The 14,776-nt window shown below is 40.9% G+C and overlaps 1 protein-coding gene across 1 annotated transcript in view; it reads right to left on the minus strand.

Moving 5' to 3' along the window:
- Positions 1–175: 175 nt before the first annotated feature.
- LOC101845812 (alpha-amylase) overlaps positions 176–14,776 on the minus strand; it is a gene marked incomplete at its 3' end in the record, with an annotated part of 19,013 nt that continues 4,412 nt past the window's right edge. The window contains 10 exon segments of the mRNA XM_005089680.3: positions 176–324; positions 2,775–2,857; positions 4,024–4,221; positions 6,658–6,783; positions 7,267–7,424; positions 8,310–8,497; positions 9,597–9,754; positions 11,435–11,543; positions 12,124–12,313; positions 13,167–13,337. Of these exon segments, the coding sequence (XP_005089737.2) occupies positions 176–324; positions 2,775–2,857; positions 4,024–4,221; positions 6,658–6,783; positions 7,267–7,424; positions 8,310–8,497; positions 9,597–9,754; positions 11,435–11,543; positions 12,124–12,313; positions 13,167–13,337 (1,530 nt within the window).

Below are 14,776 nucleotides of genomic sequence, written 5' to 3' on the forward strand. Positions count from 1 at the left end.
CTCTCTCACACACACACACACACACACACACACACATATTCATACACACACTCGCACGAACGCTCAGACACACACACACGCATACACACACACACACACACACACACGCGCGCACACACACACGCACACACACACACGCACAGACACACACACACACACGAGTGTCTTTACTCACGTATTGAGCGCGTTGTATCCGGCATTGCTTTTATCATTTGTGGACCAGAAGGCTGGGGTTCCCTGAGCCTTACGGCCATGGAAGGATCCTTGACCTGATTCAGCTCCATACCAATCAAGGAAATTGTCCCCCTTTTTCCACGCGTTCACCTGCAATTGATTGTTACATTGACGTTTTGTGTCTCATTTTTATATTTCTCAGGGTGGCCAAAAGGAGTTTGGCTATTTTCTGACAGTCTGTCTCATTGTTGTTGTTTTTTTTCTGTCTATTCTTAAATATTAGGAAACTCGTTTTTAATCGTGCATTTGTATCCATTTTGCTTTCCAGATGGCTCGATTGTTCTACCAGTCTGTCCATGTTTAGAAATATCCCTTCCATGAATTGACACAAATATCAACCAATAATAAGGCAATAAAACAGAACGGATGAACAATACCACAGTCATGGATTGTAGTGGTATACTTTTCATACATTTGGTAGACTCAATTTCCGGGTACAATAAAATTGTAATTTGAAACCAAATAAGCAAACAAAGGAATATTTCACCACTTTACTTTTACTTTTTTATCCTTTGGTGCCGTTAAGCGTCGCGGGGCGATGCAGTTTTCTATGGTAGGCCAGCTCTAGCTCTGCAGCTCTTTCAGTTGTGATATTATGTTTTCTCAGGGTTTCCTTGACACTCTCAATCCACCTTTTGCGTGGCCTTCCTCTTCCTTTATAGCCTGAGTGTTAAGTGCTGTTTGCTCTCAAGGCTGGCTGGCCAGATGACACACGTAACAGGTGGCCAAACCATTTCGTTCTCTGTCTCTCTATGAAATGCAGGCAGGACTCAGTGCCAACAGCTGTTCTTACTTCTTCATTCACTGCTTTAACAGAGCGAAATTTGGATCATTAGTCCAGGTATCTGGATAATCATTTTCTTTAGGGGTATTTGGCGGTGGGTTTTGGAATTAGTTTCTTTCATTTTATTATGTTTTTTAGGGAGGTAATAAATATAACCTGTATCTAGATTTTGGAGGTGATATCTACTGGCACTGCCCTAAGAGTATGAGCCTGAGGCCTCGTTAAAATAGATGCATAAAGGGTTTCTATTAAAAAGAAAAATCATCGAAATCTCTTCAAGCTTATGTGTCAAAAGAAGTATGGTAAAAATGCTCTGATAACTTGAAAGTGGAACTATTTGTTGTCTTTTAGCCACGACACAAACTTTCTCGTATTCTTTATACAGATAGCCTATTCCTCTTGTTACATTGTTGTTCAAAGAACACTTTGCCAGTATAGCATCGGCGCGTCCATTTCTAGAAAACGAAATCATAGCACGTGCTCTACGAGCATCTCGACCATCGACGGTGTGCGGTCTTGGAGCTCAGCAGGCTCAGTTAGTTGGATGTTGAACTACGACTAGAACGAAACAGATTCAAAATAAAAAGGAATTAGAAAATGTATAGTTTTGAGGAATTTGATAAGGCTTCCCAACTTGGTAAATTGGATATTGTTGACGTACATTACCTGGTTCCACCTGGACCTGACTTTTGTTGACAGGGTCGCCAAACTCAAACAATGAATCTAGATTTGTTTATAAGTATGCCTCGAGTTATATCTATACGGAGACCTTACACCTAGTCTATTGGCTTAATCACGTCCATCTTACTGACCTTCCTCTTGCATTTCTGATGTCTACATTGTACGTAACTTCTTATCCTCTGTTTCTCACTTCCCCCTTTAATTTCATGTCAGCTATAGTTCTCTTTATTTCCGTCAAGAGATTGTTCAAATTTCTGCCTCATTACTAATCCTCCCACGTTCTACATCATTTCTCGATCATCTCTCTCATTGGTGCGTCTCTTATTCTATCCTTTTAGCACAACTTCCATTGCATGTTTGCTGTTTACCTTCCGCCATCATCCCCCTCCCCCCAAAGTGGCTTCCCGCCTCTTGACTACAATGGCTGTGGTTTGGTCGTTTGCTCGTTATTTCAATTGAATCGTCCCATAAGTCTCATGAACAGCGCTGTCCATCTCCATTAAGATCGTGCGACGACAGTGAACACTCTTGAAAACTCCGTTTACAATTCATGCTTTAAAAAAAGCCTAGTATGAGATACGACCTGGGTTTGCGGCCTTTCTTCATGAAATCAACTGAGGCAGGGGTGAGTGGGTTTTGATTGTTGTCCTGTGTTTCCAAAAATGCTCACGTTCGGAGGGTAAAAATCGACAGTCTTGCTCTCTTACACCACAAAGATACGTTCCCTTCTAAATAGCCAAAACCTTTATGAATCCTAATGAGTGGAAATACAGAATCGTAATCATAAAGTGCGCTATAAACAGCAAACAGTTTGTCTGGTTAGCAATTAATGACATTCCAAAAGTATAGACTTAACATTTATGACATGTCACTATGATGCATGTATTCCTGACCAGCAGCCCACAAGGATCTGCCATAGTGGGATCGTAATTTAACTTGACCCCCCCCCCCCCCAGAAGTATTTATTCTCAGATAGGTGTCCTTTCAGTGGGCTATCTTTATAATAAAGTAGTAGTTTGCTTTGCGGATTGTATGACTGTTTTTGACAGAAGGACAGGACGTTAAATTTACTTACCCCAGCGAAGTGATTTGAGGTTCCATCGGCCAAGTGCTTGATGGGGATGGCACACGCACTGGTGGTAGCGTCATTGGTACAGCCTGTGACAATATATAGGAGCGATTTGTAAGTGATTGATCCACTTTGTAGGTGTGGCATAGACGTTTTACACCAATGTAAGGGAAGGGGTTACAAAGGCGCCAAGACACTCTGCTTGAGGTCATCAGTAGCCTTGCCTAGAATCGTTCTTGGGGACAATCTCTTATTTTGAGGACCACGCGTTTTATTACAGACTAGCTGGGCACCCGTTCGATGAACGGACTCAAAAGAATCGATTGTCAAGTCATTGTGGAAACAGTGCGTACTTCTTGTGAACGGAAGTCTCATTTGTTTACATTGGCCTCCTAGAAGACGGACTTTCCCAAGATTAGATCTAAACGAAACTAATGAAAAACTGAAAATTAAACTACAGTGACTTCCGACTCCTTAATATAAGTGTGCACCCTTTAAATGTTTCTGAACCACCGTTATCTTTTTTTTCTCAAATTCGAAAGTTAGGTGGTTCGGGAGTTTTAGGCGACCGAAGTGATGAACTTTCACAAATATTTATAAATATAGATTGTGAGTACTTCAAGCTTACGGTGGATACTGCAGATGATCTTTAAGATGAAAACAGTCAGAACCAAACTGAGGTCAGATCATTAGACTTTGACAAGTTGTCTTACCTGTACCAGTTCGATCTCTTCTTTTATGTTACTCATGTGTGACAATGACAACAGACAGTGAGTTTCATCTACAACCGGACTTTGGTAATGAAATTTTGCCACAGTTCAATACCATTTATCTGATCCTTGACGACGGTAATAGTATCGAAAATTAAGACCTCAGATACATGTGGAATCTTTCAAATGACGAAGCCTTTTGATAAGGAATATTGTATAGTTCTGAAGTCGAATATTACAAGTATGGTATGCCGTCCGCATAAGTATTGAGCAATACCGTATCTGTCATGATTCATGACTGTCATGTTTCTCTTTCAATTCGTTTTTTATGCTACTTGAGAAAGCATTGAACGTACCCGTCAGAATCACCTTGCATGCAAAATATTATCACCCCACACACTGCTGCTTCGTAAGGATTTAAAATTATAAATTGATCGTTCAAATAACGTTCGGACTCTGCGTCTGGATTCAGTACCAGTCCAAAGTGAAAGGTCGTGCCAGCAACTGTAGAAGCTATTTACGTTGTTCTGCCACAATGTTCTTACCTGATCTATGTTTGTGATCAATTCCTCCTCTAATGAACAAGTCCTGTCCAGACACTGTTTGCTTCTGCATCATGATGATGGTCCTCACGAACTTTCCATCAGCTGGGGGGTGGTAAGGAGGGAGGGTACCGGGAGCCTGGGTATTGGTGTCGCCTCCGGGAGATACAGTTCCTGGGTGGAATCCCCCTCCAACGTCGCCTGTAGTCGTTGGCCCAGCGGGGAGCACGGAGGGAAGACAATGTGGACAAAGAGGAGATTACGGTTAGGCGCAACTAGTTTGAAATGTGAAATGGTATCGGTTTAACACCACCATCAACACTATCAGGTATTTAAGAGGTGGGACTTTCGAGTTTTGTGTCCATCTCCTAAAGGACAGAGCCAAACAGGAAATTCGCGTGTATATTGCCTTTCCCAGGCACATAACTTCGGGCCCAAGCAACTAGTTTATTTTACTGTATTTTCCTGTATGCTTTTTGCAATGTATCACGACTTGTTAAACAGACACATATTATCATTGGCTGAATAAAGAACAATATGAACAACATAATTTCATTAGAGTATTGCAACCACACAGTGCTGTGACCTTGAAAAAATGGGAGTAAAGCCACCATTATTTCAGTTGACCAATATTTTACCCAACAGTGAACGGACTCTTAATGGAGATTTTTTCGGGCTTGGACATCTTCTGGTTTTGCAAATTCACATTTTCCTTTAAAAAGCGCATACAACCCTTTTCTTCTTCTATCAATACCTGACCCTTATAAAATTGTGAACATTTATTAATCGACGCCGGAAGGAGAATATCATTGGGGAAAAACGACATAACTCCCAGACTTCCCTGGCTCAGACCATGCTAATATTGCTATTGTCATATCTTTTTCATGATCTGATAAATGTGTTCTTTGTCGTAGTGGTATGCCTTTAAATACGGAAAGCCAAGGTGTATCGGTTACGTTTTAATCTTGATGTGACTGAAGCTTGTTTCAAGCGATTTAACGATATTGTTTATTGTAGAGTACCAAAGAAAAATGTTAGACAACAAAAGAAAGAAAAACGCAAGGCAAACATGAATAAGGGAGTGAGTGAGGGAGTGAGTGAGTGAGTGAGGATATAAATGGATTTTATCACATTAGAATATTTTCGCTTAAAAGTGCATGTATACTATGTATTAGTGAGTGTATGAGTGCGTGACTGTGCGTGACTGTACTTTGTGTGTATTTGTGTGTATGCATGTGTGTGTATGTGTGTATGTGTGTGCGTGTATGTGTGTGTATACGTGTGTGTGTGTGTGTGTGTGCGTTTGTAAGGAAAAGGTTGAATTGCAGAAGACGGATTGGGAAAGTAGCCATGGGCCAAGAAGGGAAGAAAGATGACAGTGCAGTATGTATACATAAGTATCAGTGTACGCATGAGTTTGGTATCGGTAGCCTAGCGGTTAGGCTACCGGACTCGTAATCGTGAGATTGCAGGTTCGGGGATTCGAGCCTGAGCTCGTAAATAACCTAATAGTGTTGATAGGGGCGTTAAACCCAAACCATTTCACCCTTTTCACGCATGAGTTTGCTATGTGATTCTGTGGGAACGGGTATATTGGTATATTATACCTATATACGTATATTATGTGCGGTTTTTTAAAATACAAAGTGCCAAAATATATCGTAGAAAAATAATATTGCTAAAAAAAATACCTTCTAGATTTGTTACCTCATAAAAAAACGATGAATATCATGTTTACTTTCGTCTGAAAATGCCTACAAGTTTGAAAAGAAAAACACTGCCCATTCTGCTCTTATGAGACTCTGATTACTGGGGTGCTCTGATCAGATGATTACAATAACGACAAAGTAGATCGTATGTGCAAAGCCATGATACTTGAGTCCGTGATGTAGTTGTGATGCGCTTCGCTGTCGCACGCAGGAGACCGAGTTCGATTCGCGATTGAAGAGAAAGTTTTGATCAAGTGTCTCGGTCTTTCTGGTGTGATTTATCCCTCTCTGCCCAAGATGGCTCGGACAGGAAGGGTTAGAATTATCTAAATTGTGTCGATGGGGCGTAAAACACCTACATAAAAACCAACTATAATGGCAGTATCCAAGTAAAGAATGTAGTAAATCGATTGGGACTCGGGAGAAAGAAAGTATACTATGTGTCACGACGCGGTGGAATCCAGCGCTCGTCATTTTTTTGGGCATATATATGGAGTTATTAGTATCATGATCATCTTAAAATGTGCTTGTTTGTCTTGCTTTCGTTGTAAAAGGTACCAATCTATCATGAATAAAAGTCGGGATATTTGCGGTTGAAGGGGGTGAGGATCGTCTGGTGTCAGAGGTAATATAGCGAGAATATGACTCCCAAAGTTTGAGAGCCCTTCTTAGAAACAGCAAATTTACATCTTCTTTGCCTTTAAGCAACGTCTTTAAGTAAATCCACACAGAAATGTGTTTTACATGAATATATAAGGTGATGAGCCAAAACAAAAAACTATATTAAGCGATAAGAACTGCCGAACAGGCAGAAAAATGCCGGTATTCTTGATTTAATTATTTTGACGAGCGCCTGGTTTCACCACGATGCCTCACCTATGATCTTCATTCTTATCAAAATCAGAAAAAGGTAATCTATCACTCCTACCTGTGATGATGGCCACAAATGGATCACTGCCTGACGCAGGCTTGACCTGGGCGTTGCCAGAGCCGTCCACTTTAATCTTGGTGCCGCACTCACTAATGAGGTCACAATACTCGCCCGCTGGGAGGTCTGGGTAGGAGAGAAGTACGTGATAGCACTGAAGAATGCGTATGATCAGATGGGAACGTACAAATCCAGTCACCGGTTTGAGATGGGGGGGGGGGGGTGATTACAAGCAAAGAGACAGAAAAAGCTATGAAGGAGATTGAGCAAATAGGTAAATGCGAAATAAAGGGCACATGTTATATGTTTTAGGTGAGTATCGGTTCCTGATATTATCACATATTGCTACTTTTTACACTTTTGTCAACACGTATAGAAAAACTCCTATAGAAAAAGGAAAGAAAAGAAGATGATAAAGTACCAGTAATCAGTTAGACACGGAAATATAATCTTTTGTACATTCGTATCACGTGACGCAACAGAAATAATCGCATATTAAAATCTTGCTTATCCACACTCTCATCAGAACGCCTCCGCCCCCTTCCTAACTTCCCTTCCCTTGAAAGTTCAATGGCACAGAATACAAAAATGAAGACAGGTGATCAATACTTGTATGGATGTTTTTGTTGAAATCATTGTTAGACATGGCGAAGAATCCTTTGTTTCCTCTGCTGAAGGATAGTACGCCCCCTTCGTATTTCCAGTTGTTGACGTCAGTTCCTGCGACATAGTTTCTGAAAGCTGCCATGTTGCCAATAGGCTTCCATCTGGTGATAAATGAGCAGTGGGTAAAAATAGGAATTTAGAATGTACGTCGATGTGTTATTATCAGAACGTTGTTTTCTTTTTCGACTGATCTTTTACTTTAGTCAGATAACATGCAAATTGAACGTCTTCTTACGGAATTATTAATCTTAATAATTTTACAACTTTAACGTTACCTGTTAATGTAGTGCTTACATATAGCCAAGTAACTCGACATGTTTCGTGGGACCACTGAGTTTGTAGAATCTCATTCAAGGAATACACAGTACACACATCCTTTGATGTTCTAATAATGTAAGATCTGATAACAATATAACAATAATAATAATAATAAAAATAATAATAATAATAATAATAATAATAATAATAATAATAATAATAATTATAATAAATTTTCTGTGTTCTTTTCCTATTCAAAAATGTTCTCCGGTGTCTATGCCAAGCGTCATTCTTGCAAAGCCCACCCCCCCAAATACCGGCCGGATGTTAATGATCTCGAGCATAGAAAACATACCAGGTTGTATGTACTGTTATGTTGTGCTGGAACACAATTGTTGTTTTTGTTTAAAACTATGATGTTGGATTTCTTTGGGGGGGGGGGGGGGGTTCGCTTGCGGCCGGTTTCACAATCTTTGCCTGTTAGTTAAAAAGTGACTGTGCGCTGAAACGAAACAGCATCCATAGACCTCGTTCTGTAGACCCCACCCAGGTTTTCTGTCCTGATAATTACTTTGTTGGTGTGCGTCAAGGGTGTTTACAAATTGGTGGCGTTGTTTTCTTTTTTTCCATTGATGCTTTTGTCGTGGTGGTGATAATGATCAATCTGTGGTCTTAACAAACAGTAGCTTATTGCAGAGACCTACGTCACCCTCCAAATCAAGACTGACCTGTGTTCACACACCCATCCATTTCCGCAAGAGCCGTCGCTCTTGATGGTGACGTCCTTGGTGCTATAGTCGGAGTTGTGTGGTGGGCCCTCGGCGTCGCCATTGAAGTAGTAGCTGCTCATTACTCGTGTGAACCCGTAGTTGTAAGCCAGGGTGAAGGCATTGGCGCGAGTGAATTCAGCGCCGTTCTGGAAGAGTGAAAATCTCATTATTTCTTCTTACAGTACTGCTTGGATTTGCATCCAAAATGCTGCTTTTCAAGTTTAGACATTACAGTTACCACCAGCACAAGGGTTTTGATAAGAGGACCTATACCTACCCCTCGCCTATTCCATTGCAAAATCTCCCTTTCTCTTTCTCTCTCTCTCTCTCTCTCTCTCTCTCTCTCTCTCTCTCTCTCTCTCTCTCACACACACACACACACACACACTCTCTCTCTCTCTCTCTCTCTCTCTCTCTCTCTCTCTCTCTCTCTTTCTCTCTCTCACTCTCCTAGTTTTTTGCTATCCCCCCCCCTTTCTCTCTCATTCTTCCTCTCTCTCTCTCTTTCTCTCTTCACCTCATCTCTCTCATCCAATGTCTCTTTTTCTCTCACTCGCACTCACTCTTTCTCACTTTCTCCTAACATCCTCTCATCCAAAGTCGGTTTAGCCCGCTCACTCTAATATATTATTCACCAAACGCTCTCTCCTTAATTTTCTCTTTTCTTTGTTCCTGTTTCGTCTTACAATGCCCCCTGTATTCTGTTACTGAACAATAGAACCAGCCAGACATACAGACAAGTGCTAATTAACTAAACAGCAGCACGGTATTTATTACCTCCCCTGCTGTGATATAGGTTTTGTTTCATAGTTTTGTAATCGCGTATCTATCTATCTATCTATCCATCTATCTATCTATATATATATATATATATATATATATATATATATATATATATATATATATATCCAGTACTTTGTTCTTTGTTGTTGTTTTTTGGGTATGGGGACGGTCTGGGTTTTTTTTTTGGGAGGCGGGTGTTCCTTCTGGAAAGGGGGGGGGGGGGTCGTTTTTGTCGTATTTCTCCATCCCAATAATAAACAGCAAGAATGAATTCACTCCCAATTGATTACGGTTGTATGTGATTCAGAGATTTCTTAGCTTGCTGTGTCGCTTACATTCTGAAAGTTTAAATTATTTTGCATAACACAATTATTGCGATGAAATGGATGAGATGCCAAAACTAAACATCCATAATTTGAAAGAGGCAAACAATGTCGAAAAAGGATTAGTGAGTGATATTACCTTGTAAGTGAGAGACCCGCCGCCTCTCTGCGTGTCGTGGTTGTCGACGAAAACAAAAGCCTGGTCGGATGGAGCCATTCCCCAGCCTGGGTCGTAGACACCGCCCAGCCTGCCCAGGTCATTGGCACCGTCGCGTACCTTCTGGAGGTAACGGAACTCTGTAAAGCAGCAATTAAGGTAATTGGAAATTACTAAAGGAAAAAAAATCAAAAGTGAAAAAGTGAGAGAGAAAATAAATACAGGAAGCTGAAATCTGAAAGCAAGATAAAACATACAGTAAAGATAAACATACAAACCATTTTAAAGAGAGGGAGAGAGAGAGAGAGAGAGAGAGAGAGAGAGAGAGAGAGAGAGAGAGAGAGAGAGAGAGAGGAGAAAGAGTAGGGGGAGAGAAGGACAGAAAGAAAGAGAGAATATGGTAAAATGAAATGCACTGAAAAATGTATAAGCTTGGTGCATTTTGTAAAGTGTCATTGTATACTAGGAGCCCACGGATGCCTCCTTAAAAAATAAATATTTGTAAAGGTATTCTCGTATGTCGTAAATTCAACTTTATTAACATCGACAACCTTGATCTATTCATCTTAGTATTACCGATGTAAACGGTTTCCATCTAATTGCTTTCATGAAAGCACCTTCTGACTATATTTAAGAACCCCCCCCCCCCCTCTCTCCCCACTTTTCCATTGCCATAAAAGAGTTCGAACGTGGAAAAGATTTCCAAAAATTGTGAGTAAACCATCAATTTCTTCTGAATGTATTAAATCGTCAGTAAAAAAATCTCACTGGCCAAATGTTTTCCCTTTGCATTAGCATTTTAGCAAAACTTACTTCAGACGTACCTTATCTAGTCGTTACCCCAGTGAGGTCAAATTTAAATTAGCAAACCAAGTATCCTATTTCACTTTTTGGCTAATTATATCGATTTAATATGGGGTTTTTTTTGTGCGTTCAAAGTAAAGTTTCAAAGGTTTAACACCAAAAGGCGCGGTCTGTCCCCTCACCATTTTTATTGAGCTGCTGCATATATATACAGTTGGCTACATGGCTCCATCAGTTCTGTTTATCAGACTTTTCTCGGTAAACATGAAATAAACCCCTCTCAGACTGGTGGTTGGCGGGTGCTTTGATGATGTTGGTGCGTCTTTCCTATCAAATACTATCGTCCTTATCACTCCTCCGTCATTTTTTTTTGTGTTACTCTTTTGTAACACCTAATCTTCGGTGCCGATATACCTAATTGAGTTGCAAGTGCTGGAAAACGTTTTCTGAAACAAGACCCCTCACGTCTTTACCCATCACGACGATCACTGAAGCCCGCTGTCTCATGTTCCTGGGAGAATAGAACAGCGACCCCAGGTGTTTTGCATAGTTAAAGCACTTCGAAACGTTATTTTTATGTATCTATTTATTTAATCAATTTGGGCGAAGGGGGTAATAAGTTTTGTTACCCTTCTCCTTTGTTCTCCTTACTAATTCAGGTTGCTTTTTGAAGTTGTTTTAGTTTTAGTAAAGCGTTTTACGGCACTTGCAACACAATAAGGTCATATAAGTGCCGAAGATTAGAGGTGTTACAAGAGAGTAACAACAAACGTAAAAAAGAAGGAGGAGAGATAAGGACGGTAGCTGTTTAGAGGAAAGAAGGAGCAAACCACACCAGAGCACCCGCCAACCACCCACGTTGAAGTTGTAACGTCAGATTTATATACTGTGCAGTCTCTGCTTTATGAATAGCAACGGCCTTTGGCCTTTCGTTTGTGTAGCGTCTCCTAATTCATGCTCTGAAAAAAATAAACACCATACACGACAACACTATGCCCAATGATAGGCTTTGTTACCTGTGACGTAACCTAAGTCGAAGTATTCGTTGACCTTGATAGCGCCGTCGTTACGGTCAATGACCTCCTGGTAAAAGAATGGTCTTCCTCCTTCTGGCAAATTTTTGGTCTGGGGAAAATTACAGCCAAAATTTCCAGAAGCTTGCAGAAATGCTGTCATAAAGGCATGAACTTAATATTGTTTTCACCTGTTTTCAACATGTTATAAATGCGTAAAACCGACAGCCAAAGTACTCTGCCTTTAAGCTCTTTCCCCATTGTTGAAGCATAAGAACTTGTCACTGTGTCCGACTTTCCTCCCAACCTTTATTATAAAGTGTTTCTCTGTACCATATAATATGATATTACATTTATTGCAAAAGAAAGAGAAAGAACGAAAGAAAGAGATTGAGGTGAAAGGAATAGTTTTGCTTATCCCATGTATTATTATTTTTTAGATAATAGAAGCTGATACCATGCAGGGAAGAGGTGGGTGGGGGGTTGCTAAAGAACGCAAATTTATAAAGGAAGTCGAACATTTTCAACTCAGCAAAGCCAATACATGGGTCCTAGTCGCTGGAGAGAAAAAACTACCCCCCAAAAAACAAGGTATCACAACCTCTCACTGCTGCTGTTTGAACTTGATATTACATTGATATTCATACTAAATATTCATAATAGTTTTGTTATCTTTCCTTCTCATTTCTTACTTTGCCTTGAATAGCCTTGAAGTCATTTGGCCACATGTGTTTGGCTGCGTCAACTCTGAAGCCAGCGACGCCAATGTCGATCATGTGGTTAAAGAAACCGGCGATCTTGTCTTGTACGTAGGACTGAGATTGGTCCAGATCAGTGAGCCCCACCAGGTAGCAGTTCCTGACGTTAGCGGGGTTGTTGTAGCTGTGAAAGAGAGCGAGAAGGGGGGGGGGGGGTATAAGACGAAACGTTGTCCGTTCGAAATGACATAGATTATAGAGTTCTCTTGCTCAAAGAATTGTTAGTAGCTGTAAGTGCTCCCACGTCCAGCGGCAAGGCAGTTATCAGTTCGATTTCTGGCTTTGAATAGAAGGAAGTTGTATCCGTAGTAAATATATTTTAGCTTTCTTTCCGCAGTCCACTTTGCCGTACTAGGTTTCTTGGAAATCAGTAGGGACTGAATATGTCAATGTTAGCAATGTGCGCCTAACTGGCTGCAGGGTTGAAGGTGCCCCCCCCCCTCCCCACAAAGCGTAAAGTTTATTTAGAGTGAACAAGCGGCCAAAAGGATTACCGTGAAATTGTCTTTCAAAATCAGAGAAAAGGCAAGTGGCAAAATAGTTCATTGGATCTATTTGGAACATTTTTCTTATTATACTACACAGTGTCTCCATCCTTATATAAGTCTACAAATTAGCGTACAATTGATTTCAGCCCTATTCGAGGTTATCAAACACCAGCAATAACTTGAGTGTATTTCTCTCGAGTGACTAGAAACATTCTCGTTAAATGGATTTCTGGACAGTTTGGAAGATTGGAACTTGTGCTGACCATAATCACCTTTATCTTTACTTCGGCGGCATGCTTTCCTGCGTTTCATATGCAGGTGTTTCGTACCCTTTCAAGTTCGACAGATATAAAGAGAGGCAGATTGACAAGGAGTGGACAATTAATACATATCACTAGTGTAATGGGTTTCGGTTACTCGTTTTACAATGTCAGAAAGTAAGGGTACGTTTTCAATATTACGGTAAACAACAATAGATTAGTGACTTACTCATTAACATTTCCGTCACCAGAGGGACATTTGCTCTTGGCGTTGAAATTCTGTTTAGAAAAGGGAACCCCAGGGAAGTCGAGGTTGTCTGAGTTGAATTGAGAGCCACCAGAACCTGGACCAACACGACCTAAACCCGCCATGTGATTCACCACGACGTCCACGAAGATCCTGGATAAAGAAAGATATGAATAGTTAGCAACATTTCGTAGTTAATAAGTTGATAAGCTACTTGTTTTGTTACAGATTGAATGTCTGAATGCTCACTAATGAGAGAACGATTGAAATAATGCTCGTCTTCTAAAATAATAAGATGATACTGAAAACAAAAGTGATGCTGTCTTTGAGTCGGGATTATTCAAATTTCATTACTTTGGTTACCATGAATTTGAGATTTCTCTTGGTACAAAAGATGCACACAAAAAATTAAAAACAACTGTTAAAATAAAACCTGTACATTGTGTGAACTGTCATAGGGTCAATCTCAGTTTTTTTGTCTCAGTTTTTCAGGGGTAACTCTGGGTTGGCTAGGTACTTTCTTGGAATGCTGTGTGAGTGTCTGTAAAGGTCAACATTACTAACAATATAACATAATATGGCCCAGTGACTATGCTCTCAGATTCGCAACCGACGTTGTTTACTTGGGAAAGGCACGTTATTACACGAATTTTCCTCACCAGGTGGGAATGGGTAGGCCTTCCCGGCTATAGACAGTGAAATATCTTGTCAGTTTGTTAGTGTTTGGGCGCTTAATTAGCTGCTTGCACTGTATGCTTCCTCGGAAGCTGAGAATGTTTCTGAGTGTTCTGTGGTCTGCTGGGATAATAATAATAGTGTAAAGCGCATAGAGCTTGCTGTCGATCGGGGATACCAGCCATACAAAATGCTATTTATTATATTATTATTACACAAATAAAATAACTGTATAGTACTTTCAAAATCAAATGACGACTCTGGGATAATGGCTGTGAAACTCCACTAACTAGTGAGACTTTGTGGGTTGAAGCCAACACTATTGAAAATTGTTATTTCTCTTCTGGAACGCGTTGTACCCTCACCTCGGTATTCCGTCGGAATTCATGACAAAAGGGTTCACCTTAATAATGACTTACGTGACCGTGTTAGCAACATTTAATATGCTCTACGGGGAAAATTAGTTACTGAGGACTTTACCTACATATTATGCAGTGCAGTGCAGTGCAGCACAGTGCAAGGAAGGACAGGGTACGGGTAGGGGAGAGCAGTGCAGTGCAGTGCAGTGCAGTGCAGGGCAGTGCAGTGCAGGGCAGTGCAGTGCAGGGCAGGGCAGTGCAGGGCAGGGCACGACAGGGCATGGTAGGGTAGGGCAGAGCAGTTCAGTGCAGGTCAGGGCAGGGCAGTAAAACAGTATAACAGTACAGTACAGTACAGTACAAGGCAGGACAAGATAGGACAGGACAGGGTAGGATTAGATAGGATTTCTCTGAGGACTGCAAGCCACAGCAAACATAGATTAGTTAGGCCACTGCGCTGATGGGACCCTCGGGCAGCCACACATGCATTAGAACGTTCTTTATGACATGGACATTGTGTGTGCCAGTGTGAGTGTGTGTGTGTGTGTGTGTGTGTGA

The sequence above is a fragment of the Aplysia californica genome, unplaced genomic scaffold (genome assembly GCF_000002075.1).
Source record: "Aplysia californica isolate F4 #8 unplaced genomic scaffold, AplCal3.0 scaffold00008, whole genome shotgun sequence".
Classification (NCBI taxonomy): Eukaryota; Metazoa; Mollusca; class Gastropoda; order Aplysiida; family Aplysiidae; genus Aplysia; species Aplysia californica.